The sequence below is a fragment of the Clupea harengus genome, chromosome 17 (genome assembly GCF_900700415.2).
Source record: "Clupea harengus chromosome 17, Ch_v2.0.2, whole genome shotgun sequence".
In the NCBI taxonomy this organism is placed as follows: Eukaryota; Metazoa; Chordata; class Actinopteri; order Clupeiformes; family Clupeidae; genus Clupea; species Clupea harengus.
Window position 1 is genome coordinate 2,781,858 of NC_045168.1, and position 12,500 is coordinate 2,794,357.

The 12,500-nt window shown below is 46.1% G+C and overlaps 1 protein-coding gene across 1 annotated transcript in view; it reads right to left on the bottom strand.

Moving 5' to 3' along the window:
* Positions 1 to 12,500, bottom strand: part of sema5a (sema domain, seven thrombospondin repeats (type 1 and type 1-like), transmembrane domain (TM) and short cytoplasmic domain, (semaphorin) 5A) — a 114,660-nt gene that overhangs the window by 34,068 nt on the left and 68,092 nt on the right. The window contains exons 10-14 of the mRNA XM_031583958.2: positions 11,754 to 11,958; positions 8,630 to 8,837; positions 6,444 to 6,561; positions 3,142 to 3,323; positions 2,616 to 2,759 (exon numbers count right to left, since the gene is read on the bottom strand). Coding sequence (XP_031439818.1) covers positions 2,616 to 2,759; positions 3,142 to 3,323; positions 6,444 to 6,561; positions 8,630 to 8,837; positions 11,754 to 11,958 — 857 coding nt within the window. The remainder of the gene's footprint in view (positions 1 to 2,615; positions 2,760 to 3,141; positions 3,324 to 6,443; positions 6,562 to 8,629; positions 8,838 to 11,753; positions 11,959 to 12,500) is intronic.

Consider the following 12,500-nt stretch of genomic DNA (forward strand, 5'->3'; position numbering starts at 1 on the left):
GCTGCCAGATGCACGATACTTATTCTCCAAATACGATTATTTTGAGCATTTGGTACGATGCGCCATTTCCAATCTGGCAACACTGAGCACCTTGCCGCCTCCAGTAGTTGCATTGTTTACAAGAGCACATGACTTCGTCAAGGGGGGGGGTGAGGCAGGGTCATCTGATCCAGTATACATTACCCCGCCCCGCACCGCTCCGCCCCGCCCCGCCCCTACGACGAAGTGTACTCTTTTTCACAAACTCAAATCTGGTCACCCTATATGAGATATAAGAGATAATATTGTGTGCTAGCTATGAGTGATATAAGACAGGCCAGTGTAGGACTAGCCTGTATCACAGAGCTGTTTCCAGATCAGGGCCAGCATCAGTCAGATGTGGAGAGATTATCTGGTGTGTTAGCTGATAAGCATATATCTACTGAGATATAATTGTGTGCACTAGCTATGAGTGATTAAACAGTGGCCAGTTTAGGACTAGCCTGTGTCACAGGCTGTGTCACAACTGTTTTCAGATCAGGGCCAGCATCAGTCAGGTGCTGAGAGGTATGCTAGTATACTTGCTGCATCGCTACAGGTGGATCATTTCTTCCATTCTTTAGGTAGGTCAGTCGGGTCTTTTGACTACCTGACACACAATCACTGGGATCAGAGCAATTCAGCCCAGCAGGGATTAGCACCTCAACAACCTCACAGCAAGCGGATCAGCCTCTGTTTGTGTGTATGAGAGAGAGTGAATGTGTGTGTGTGTGTGTGTGGGTATGTTAGTATGTTTCCATGACAATGTGAGGAGAGTGTGAGGCCCACTGTAAATGCCGGCCTTCTCCCTTTCTCTTTCCTTTCTTTCGGCACGGCGGGGGTGCCAACGCACATCGGTGGGGCGGCCAGCGCACCAGAATGTGCCCTCTCCATCATTAAGTGTTTGAAGCAGTCTGTGTGTGTGTGTGTGTGTGTGTGTGTGTGTGTGTCAGCAACCCCACCAGAATGGGGCCTTTCCATCACTAAGACAAAAGAACAAGTTGCGCTCCACGGGATGTCTGTGACAACCGCAAAAGCATCCGTCCGTATCCCAGAGGATGGAGTGCAGACACAAACGCTCCCATCCCATCCTATTCCATCCTATTCCATCCCATTCTATGCCGGCAACTGCACCTCTGCGGCAACTGCACTTCTCCTCTCCCTGTGAGTCTTTTCTTCCTGGAGGTTTTGTGTCTTGGATGTTTTGCTCTGTGCAGTCTCTTCGGTCCTCACAAATTTAATTTTTCTCCAATGGCACCAGGGTTGCCTAGGAACGCATGTGTTTCAGGATTTTCAGGGGGAAATTATAAGGTGATGAGGAGCCGGCACTTCAAGCAAGGCTGAGCACCTGTGTGTGTGTGTGTGTGTGTGTGTGTGTGTGTGTGTGTGTGTGTGTGTGTGTGTGTGTGTGTGTGTGTGTGTGTGAGCTCTGATAATTATAAAGCTTTGGCATTGCTTTTCTCCCTTAATTAATGTCAGTAACGCAAACTTGATTGGAACAGCGAAAGAACCAGAGTGAGAATTTGTGTGGGCAGCGCATGATGTGACGCTACTGAAACTCTCACGCTTAGTGAGGTGATAGTGTGTGTGTGTGTGTGTGTGTGTGAGAATGTGTGTGTGTGTGCATGCGTTTGTCTGTATGTGTGTGTGTGTGTGTGTGTGTGTGTGTGTGAGAGAGAGTGTGCCCGTTGAATACAATGCAAATCCAATTTCCTATTCTGTGAGTTCTGGCCCACACACTTGACTCTTTGATCCTCGTAGCTAGAAATGGCTTCTGCAGTAAACAGAAACTGCTGTGAGCAGTCCTCCTCACTCACCTGCCTGTGCTATAACTGATGTATGAGTTTAAACTGTAGCAATGCAGGACATTGGTTGCTGTTTTGACATTTACATGGATTTGTGTTACTTTTAAAATATCATCCATTAGCAGAGGCTCGTTATGTTATGAAGTTCGTTATGTACATAGTCTATTTGGAGGAGACGCTGTCACCTTTACCCATACTGTGTATCGTACTAAGTAGATTCTTAGATTGCATAAAGGCACAAACAATGGACCTCATTCTCGAACGCGGTTAAGAAAAAGTTAAGAAGAAATTTCTTATAGAATAAGAACACTGCGCTATTGTTGTATGCCTTTATAAGGAGCTGGCGGGGCGTTCATGTATGCAAATTCAGGTGTACGAAAACGCTCATTTTAAGAATCAGAGAGAACACTTTGGCGGTTTAAGAACACATTTCCAGGCGTTCATGAATCCGTCGGGGATCTTCCTTAGGGTTGGTCTCACGAAGTCCGTAAGAAGATATTTAAGAAGACACTTAATTTTTTTTTCCAAAATGAGATCCAACATTTGGATCTTATTTGGCTATTTGATTTAACTTGTATATCCAAATACAAACATTCAAATGTGTTCTAAATACATAGCGAATTAGCATCTTCTTTCTTGCCCACACACTTGACTCTTTGATCTCAGTAGCAAGAAATGGTGTGGGCTGTATGTGTGTATGCGTTTATGTGTCTGTCTGTCTATCTGTGTTTGTTTGTGTGTGTTTGTTTGTTTGTGTTTGTGTGCGTGTGTGTGTGTGTCCTGTATCTTTACCTCTCCTCGCGGTTCTGTCCCACACACACCCTGCCGCCGTGGCGTGGCGCGGGGTTGCTGCACGCTCGCTGGCGCACCTGGAAGCCGATGCCACAGCTGGTGCTGCAGGGTGCCCAGGCCGTCCACGGGGTCCAGCCGCCGTTTCTATGGAAACAAAAAAACAACACGCAGCGTGCCGTCAAGGCCCGAGCTCGCAGAGGGTCGCTCATCCTCACCCTCACACCTACCAGTTTCAACAGCTACCCTGCTGTTGATGACAGTGAATGCCAGAGAGTGTGTGTTCAGGCCCCATAGGGTTTCAATGGAGGGGGAGTTGTAAAACAGGAATAGTGTTTATGACTGGGGGTACAAGTCTGCTAGGTATGTTAACAGTCTGCACATGTGTGTTTGTGTATGTGTGTATTTATACTGTATGTGTGTGTGTGTGTGTATGTATGTAGGGGCATTCACATATAGTTTGCATGTGTGTGTGTGTGTGTGTGTGTGGGGGGGGTGTATTGAGAGAGAGAGAGAGAGAGAGAGATACCTGGAGCAGTTGGCGACCTCCACACTGAGGCCCTCACAATCTCGGCCGCCACACTTGGGACTGGGGTTGTCACATGCCCTCGTCCTGCACGCACACGCTCCCACACTGCCCCCGTCGCTATGGCTACACGGCTTCCACCCTGACCACGGGCCAAAGCCTCCGTCCACCGTCACGTTCCTCACCTGAGGACACAGAAGTAGGACGCCTTCATTTATACACTCACACATACCCTCTGATCATGCAGTTATTTGGTTAACATTTGTAGGACGTGCACCTAGCATATGCTAAAGTAAGTTACTAATAATAAAGGGATAAAGGCCGCTGAGGTGCCCTGGTGATAGTGGTTCAAGGTTAGATAAAGGTTGCTAGTTCGATCCCGACTCCTCCTCACCAAGTGTCGAAGTGTCCTTGAGCACAACACTGAACACCCAACCTCTCCCAATGTGCAGGTTGGCACTTTAGATAGTACCCTCCGCCATTGGTCGAAGTGTGAATGTGCAGTTCATTTACCATTTGCAAGAAAATATTAGACAAGGCAGAGGCAAAGACCTCCATGATGCGAGTTTGCATTATTAAGAAGTATCGGGACACCTGCCAGCCAAACAGAAAAGAGCATTTCTTGTCTCTGGGGTATATTATATAGGTTAATACTGTACGAACATAATAGTAACTAATAATAATGTACTTTCCATGTAACTACATAGCGTTATAAATGACCAATCCAAAAGCTAATCCTAACTCTTATCCCAAGAACACACTGTACCAATGTGTAATTCAGTACTGCGAATTAAGATGTGATGAGCATGAACCCAATGTAAAGTATACTGAACATTGAACTAAAAAAAGAATAATAAGATGATAAATGATGAATGATATAATCCAAACTTAAACAAGGACAGTGAAGACGAAATAATCAAAGTAAAATAGAAATAATGAAACAGATCATAAATATGAAATGATGACAGCATACTTAAATCAATGGAGCATGGATCTCACCGGAAAAAGTTATCTGGTTCAATTTCATAGCAGCACTAACAAAAGGAGTTTTTCCATTCGACTTCAGGTTGCCTTGATGAAATTGTATATTAAATACAAAGGTAATGAGAGAGAAAAACTGAAGATGCACTTGTGTGAGAAGCATCATCAGTTTCATCTCCGCTGTACATCCACTCAAACAGGTGCTGATGAAAACTGTTGTTTCTGTGGATCGATCATAAAAGAAAACAGTGCCCTACCCCAAAACAAAGCCTGCATCTAACCGGAACCAAAAACTAGTTTCTAGTCTCGATGTTCGGGTAAATGAACCCTGTCCTCCGAATAATTTGGAGCTGCCTTTGACTGCGAGTCCTCGTGCAGAAGGCTTTCTGTGTGACAGGGTGGAAATGAAGAGAGGTGCATCTAACCTGTGTCGGATCTATTAACATCACTTCCACCGGACTGATGATACGAAACAACACAGTCTCGTGAAAAAAAACTCAGGGTGAAAAAACAAAGAAGTATGTGAAGCCACACAAAGGGATGAAAGAAAAACAAAATGACTTTCAGGAACTCAAAGGAAAATGGTGGATTTGTTTACACATAAAAGGAAAACAATCTGACTTAAAAAAAGAGAGAATTGAAACAAGACCACCTTTTATTTCAGACAACCACAGTGCTTTTGTTTTTCTATTTGTATTAGTTATCAAAACTTAAAAAGAGATGATGGAACAACCTGAGGTGGAGGCCCTTTTACCCGTTTCTTCCTCAAACAAAAACAATCTTTCTTCTGCCGTGTGTTTCTCCTTGGTGTACCCGCACCACCACCACCGCAGTTCCAGATGGCAGAGTTAAACACGCCACTGAAGTTGGTTCTTCGCCAGCCCACCTTCTGCTTTTCATACGCTCGTCTGAAAGGTAAGCATTCATGCACAAGGCCGCCAAACTCCACATGGCGTACGTTACGATGCAGCGCTCTTTAAATCACCCTATTGTACCCTTCCACCTTCGGGTGGAAAAAACTGTGCTGTAGGAATAGTTCCTGAACATTTCCATAGTGCTGGGTTTAATAACCTACAACAGTGAAGGGTTCAGGCCGAAAGTTCAAGCATTGTGAACTGAATCAGTCACTCGCTTCCACTCAGAGACTGGATTCTGCAACAACTCTGCCTCTGCTCAGGCCCAAGCTTCTTCACAAGGCCTTTCAGATACGTTTGAATGGACAAAGGCTTCGACTGTGTTGGCTAAAGAGGAGAGTCCACTGCTTCAGCCTGCCTCTGTGTCTTTCGTTATTGACCAGGTGGGTGACGTCATGCCTCCTTTAGAGTCGCTGCTCCGGTGGACCTGCTGAAAACTACCACTTAGGCCCTCGGCGAGCTTCAAAGAGACCATGATTAATGGGGGGGTTACTGCAAAGTTTGCCAAACGTCCGTCAGCCAGCGAGGTCACTTACGCCAGCATGTGTGTCTGTGCCAAGCAACCTGTTGAATGGAACACGTTGCGAAAGGTGACGTGCACACACACACACAACCCGACGCCGACCCGCATTAAAAAATGGATGTGTGCGGAGAGAGGAGCAATTATAGTTCCATTTGGCGCGACGTGAGTGAAATGGATGCGTGTAAGAGCTCCTTCTGAAATCTAGCTCGGTGAAATTGAGTGAATGCATGAAGCGGGCTAATGGCTCACATGGGGACACGTGGATGACCGATCAGGCAGAGATCCAGGCTGGTTTGGCACACCGAGTGCAGTGCTGCAGACTGGTGAACAACCGAGGCCGGGTTTTTAAAGGCACAACCTGAAAAAGGTGTTAATGCCAGCTCAGATGGTTAGCATGGCTAATGAGACAGAACCAGCTGGTGTTTGGTGAGTGCAGATGTTCCCGCAGACACAACAGAGTCTTTAAATAGCAGGGATGGTGGTGGTGGTTTTGGAGTATGTTCACTTCTCACACAGGCCACAAGTAAACACTCTCTATTCAAAATATTTGCGAGGGACCTTGGCTTTAAGTCAAACTTTCCGCTACTTACTAGCCTGTTGTTGTTGGGCCTCTTGTATTATATTTGGTCCTTGCTGTCATGGCAGACAGATTTGAGAACGCATGTCCCATGGGAGTCTTTGAGGTATGGAGGACAGGTAATGTATTGACCAAATGAAGCCTAGAGCACAAGGATACATTTGATTTCTGCGCGTCAGGCATTGAGTCGAGGTCCCTTCATTCATCACAACTAGATTGGTGGGCTAGAGTGTATCTGTGATGAGCCTTGAACACTCAAGGCTGGACGAGGGGGGGGGAGGGCACCTCCAGGTGCATTCTGGGTACTTACGGGGCACGCGGTGATGCTCTGCTCCCATTGGCTCATGCTGAGACTCTCCTCCAGTGTAGTGCACTTCTTCAACACCAGGTCCCAGCCGCAGTAGGGGTCTCTCGCGCCAATGCAGGCCCTGTAACCCCCCATCCCAAAACAGGACAGAGCATCAGTATATACGTACTTCTAGCCTTATTTCATCCCCTCACACATACCATTAAGCACAGCATTGGTACACATTGTTCCAAGTTAGTACATACAAACTGTACTACACTCACAGTATGTCACACACACAAACAAAAACACAGTGTCACTATAGAACGTAGGCGCTGCATCATCCCCAAGGCATCCCAATTAGGAAACAGCATCATGGTCAGCATCTCCTCAAGTAAACCACACTTACTACTGAATCACTCTGAATGAATCATACGCCAAAGCATGCCCCTTTTCCAGGTCGCCTTGACAAAGACAAGGGTGCCTGTTCAAAGCTAAGTAACGTGTATCTTAAAGAGTGCTGGGTCTAATTGCAGTTCAATAGTCTCTCGGTGAAGAGTGTCACCGCCTGTCTAACAAATCTCTCCCCCCGTCCATAAGGCCTCTTCTCCCTGGCAGCCTGGTTGTTGACAGGCCCCGGAGACTCAGTGCTCATGGGACATTAAACACAATATCAACAAACACATTCTCCCGGGTGTGGCCCTATATGCAGTGCAGAGCAGTTTACTCCACGCAATACAGTAATATATCTCGCTTCCTGCTCATGCAAATAAGCTAATGACGTGTGGCTGAACAGAATGGCCGGGGAGAGAGTGATAGAAAGGGAATGAGGAAGAGGGAGGGAGGGAGAGAAGGAGGGAGAAAAAGAGAAAGAGAAAGAGAAGGAGAAGCAGCAGGCAGGAGAGTGAGAGCGTAACAGGAGAGAAGAGAAAGCATTAAAGAGACAGATATTGTCGAACAGACAGATAGTAAGAGGGAGAGACGAGTGGGTAGGGAGATAGAGAGGGCTGGAATCAGAAGGACTAAGAGAGAATGAGAAAGAACCAGAACGGGAAGAGGGAAAGAGAGTGAGAGAGAGGGAAGGAGAGTGAGATAGAGAGAAAGATTAACAGTAGGAGAGAACGAGAATCAGAAAGATTGAGAAAATGATACAAGAGAGGGTGGGAGAGAGAGAGAGATAAAGACTCATGCTGTAGATGGTTTAGTGTCTCCCTGGAGAACGATCAGAGGTGATCTTCACTGGCTGAGTGTGAAACTCAATGCTCCTGATGCAATGTCTCAGTTATGTCTCCTGCATGTCTCAGGGACTTCTCAGGGACAGTTCTAAAGAGCTCTGATGGCTGCAGTCAGCCAGTTAGACAGCCACTGATGTAATCTTGTGTAATGAGAGGACGTCAGGCCTGCCTCAGATCTCTCTGGGTGTCTCATCTGGACTCGAGTGCAAACAAGCGTATGTGTGTGTGAGTGTGTGTGTGTGTGTGTGTGTGTGTGTGTGTGTGTGTGAGTGTGTGAAAGAAATTACTTGCTTTTACACCAATGTTTCTGCAGCAATTCAAATTTGTAAAGGATTCATATCCCTGAACTGCGTATGCTACGCCATTGTCAATGTGTGTGTGTATTTGGTTGGAGTCAGTGTGGGTGTATGTTTGCTTGTGTCAACAACTATGTGTGTGAACCTGCATTGAGAAGCTCTTGTTCTCTGGGTAGCTCCCTACTTAACTTCAGCAAATGAATCCAGTTTTGTCTGTGGATTCTGACAGACTTATATATATATTTATGGCCACCTTCATTAGTCCGTCCTCAGGTGCCGCGTCACTCTGGACGTCCACTGAGACTGATGAACACTCCATCAGACAGAACTATACACTTACACCTCATCTAATTACATGAGGCATGACTAGTGGATTTGACTTGATGGACAGCCTGTGTGAATGAGAGTTAGATATTCAGTAATTGGCTCTGTATCTGTCAGTGTGTGTGTGTGTGTGTGTGTGTGTGTGTGTGTGTGTGTGTGTGTATGTGTGAGAGAGAGAGTGTATTAGCCTGTCTGAGTGAGTGTGTAGGTGTGTGTATACCACTGTGAAAATGTGACTACCAGAGTGTGTATGCGTTCTACAGGGTGTGCATGCATGTTTGTGTGAGCACGTATGTGCATATGTGTGCATGCATGTGTGTGTGTGTGTGTGTGTATGTGTGCGAGACACACTCACTCTCTGTTCTTGTGGAAAGTGCAGCGCATCAGTGGCACCTTGATGACCTGGTCCCGGAGCCCGACGTAGAGCTCGCTGTGGCTGTGAAGGATGAGCAGGCTGCGGATGGGCTGCCTCCTGCGCTCAGGGAAGAGCTCAATCTCGTCCAAAAGGCAGCTGCCCATCGACTGGTTGACTGGGGACAGCACCTTCTTTATGGTGCCGTAATCTAGAGGAGACAATGAGGTCCTGTCTGATCATAATGTTCCATTGTGGTATATGTCACATATCATATCATATAAGAATTATCATTATTAAGAATTATCACATTTTCCAATCACCTAACCCTCAACTACTTAACCTAATATACGTAACTGTAACTCCACATCTAAGCCTAATATACATGACTAACTCCACATCTAAGCCTAATATACATGACTAACTCCACATCTAAGCCTATTGCTCAATAATAAAAGAGCTTATGTTCATGATGGTCTACTAAAATAAAGCTGGAGAAGACAGTCAGGGGAAGATAATGAGAGGACAAAAGCCAAGGAGAAAAAGGGAAAATGAGAAGCCCTGAGGAAGAAAGGATGCACAGAGAAGGGAGAAAAAGAATGGAGAGGCGAAAGAGTGAAGGACTGCAGGACAGAAGAGGAGCAGAAGAAGGAGGACTGGAGCAGAACATGTGAGAAAAGGGGAGCTGAGAGGAGGAGCGAGGGAGTAGGGTGGGAGGAATAGGTGCACGGGGGGAGGAGGAGAGAACGGGTAAGCTCTGTAGCAGGAGGAGAAAAGGAGTTCAAAAAGGAGAAAAGGAGGTGAGTGGGTGGTGAATACAAATGTACAAATCTACAAAAAGAAAAGATGAGACGAGGAGCCGGGCAGGAGAAAAATCTCGATGGAAAAAGAGCCTCTGCTCACAGCAGTGTAATAGGGGGCTTTGAATCGCGCTGAATGGCTGTCAAGGAGGGACACCTACATCACAAATGCCCCGTCATCTCCTGCCTGAGGCAAGAGTAATGTTCACTTGCCACCTGGGCGATCAAATATTGAAGAGTGCCCGACGCCCATCCAAGGGGAGTGACAGTCCGCGTCTGTCTCGCCAGAAAAGCGGGGATTTGTGGTCAAATTAAATGTGTGAATGAAGGGGTCACGGACCCTGCAATGCCCCTGTGTGTCCAGTGAGTTTAAGTCATTCCTTCCTTTTGCCATTTCATACATCTCACTGGAGGGAACGGTAATGCTAAGGCAGCCTGGATGACACTGGTGCCACTGTGGTCTGAGCTCCGCAAGATGAAGATCACAAAATCATAGTATCTTTAAAATGATAGAATAAGATCACGCTTAAGTAAAGCATAATTAACTCGCACGGCGAGTAAAGCATAATTTATCTTGGTTTCTTTCTTTCTTTCCCTCCCTCCATCTCTCTGCATGGTTGCATGGCACCCTGAGTGAGTTGTACTGTGCAGAGATTCTTAACATACTGGCAAGGCTATCCGACACTGGGGCTTAAGCCTTTGATCGCACTCGCAACATTTCAGCACTAATTGTCTCAGGCCAAATCGGAGAGATAGCCCACTTTGATAGTCTAGCCTATAGTCCTACGTCTCCATTTGAGGAATGGGAAGCATTCACATGTTAAAATCCACTGGCAAATGTTTTTAATATGTGACCCAGTCATGCGATCGCATGGTTTTGAACTCACAATGGGAAGAGTGTTATTTTAGCGTGACTGACAAGTTAGTTTTGAGCCGGTGATCCAAAACAGGTGCTGGGCAACCAAAAATAAAAGCAATGCGAAACACGCACGCAGATCATTAACAAAGCGCCATCCATTAAAACTGCTATTGTCATCTCTGTCACAGCTTTGGGTGTATTACATACGGCATGCCTTTGGTGACTGACCCTGTCCCCACTGACAGGTGACCGCTGGTCGTTTAATGGACTGCCCCCTGTAGGCCTACTGTACACACGGCCTGCTCATAGGCATCTGGCCAGCACATGGTTGCCCTCCTGAGTGGAGCTCACAAATGTCGGCCGCCGACGAAGGCTGGCTTTGATGTTTCCCACTGCTGTTCTGCATTTCTTATGCCCTCATTCTCTCCTGCCTCTGGGCCAACTGTTGCGTGCTTCAAAAGCCACTGATGCAAATGGACCACCCGTTATTAGGGTCAAGACTGCCTCCCGTGTAACCACCACGTATGTTTGTACACTTTTACATCTTCAACAACAAACATGGGTGAGGGGTATATTCTGAGAAGCCCTGGCAAGTGACCTATTATACTAATGAACTCTGGGTAATTAATGAGCTCTGGGCCACAGTGAATAATTGAAATGCATAAATTAGCAGCCCCCTGGAGTTGGCGAGAGCATTAGCTTTACTCCAGGAAGCTAATTGCAATGGTTTCGACATGGGACACCCCTTGGCATTCAGATACCCTACCTTTAGGAATGGAGCAAAACACATTACCTCAGTTTTTTATGCATTGGGACTGTTTGGTACTGTACCACACAATAAGTTTAGCTGTAGCTGTTGATGATGAAGGACTGCAGATCTAAAGCAACTTCTAAGGGAAAAGTTCAACTTAGAACCGGGATGAAGCACAACCAAGCTATGGCATTAGAACCAAGGCTTAGAGTAGGGAAAGAGGCTGAGAGTGGGGGAAGGGCTTCTCCAGTATAACCTATTAGAGACCTCTATTATAAGACTGACATACCCATGGAATATCTATATATACAAACACGACATGGCACGCAGCACTTTTTGTCAAAGATCCTCATAAGCTGTCATGGCAGTCAGGGGTCAATTGACAGAATGTCTGCCAAATACTTTAACCTTAATCTTAACATTAACCGTGTCATTTGAATATTACAGATTCTTGTCATGACAGCTTTCAAAATGTTTGGTGCTATGACAGCTTACAAGCATGGCAGTGAGTACAGTCCTTTGGCATACCCGTGGCCAGGTAGATGATGCCATAATGTCTGACGACAGGCTATGCCATCTGGCATAACATGTCTATGTCAAAGTTCTGTCATTCTTATGGTGGCAGACTAAAGTAGAGTATTGTAGATAGAGTGTTAGTATTGTGCAGCACACACTTGGTTATGTGTCATGACAGCGACTACGAGCGCTGTGACATACCTGTGGCGAGGTAGATGATGTGGAAGAGCATGTCTTTGCCCTGCACCACGTCCACAGCCACGTGGGAGAAGCGCACGTTGTCCTCCATGAAGTACGGAACAGGCAGAGTGGGCTGCACCACCTCATGCATCAGGATGAACTTCTGAGCGTCCTGCAGGTTCCGCTCCGTCAGGTTAACGTACGAGCCGTAGTCTATGGTGCCACACTGTGTGGGAGATAGAGGGAGAGAGAGGGGGGAGAGAGAAGAGAGAGAGAGAGGGAGAGAGGGAGAGCGGGAGGAAGAGGGAGAGGGAGAGAGGGAGGGAGAGACTTATATAACATTGTTCTTTCACAGCACCTTAAAAAGTGTTCATTTAAGATCAATACAATGTACACTCTACATAGTTTTAGACTGGTAGCTTTGGCAACAATGAGTTGATTCATTCATCATTTGATTTGATCTGAGAAACTGAGAGAGGGAAAGAAAGGGGTGAAGGAGGGAGGAAGAGAGGCAGAAAGACAATGAGAGAAAGAGGGGAAGATAAAGGAGGAAAAGAGGAAGAGAGAGAGAAGGGTGGGATAGAGAGAAAGGGACAGAGAGATATGATGATAAACAGAAAAGAGATGGTAAAGAGAAACAGATGAGAAGGATGAAGAGACAGAGAAAGAACTTAACAGAGAAAGAGCAAAAGCTAGGTTAAGATATGGAGGTATTACTTTTCATACTTTGCATGTAAAATATGTTCTCCGTAATTTTCTAATTAGAGA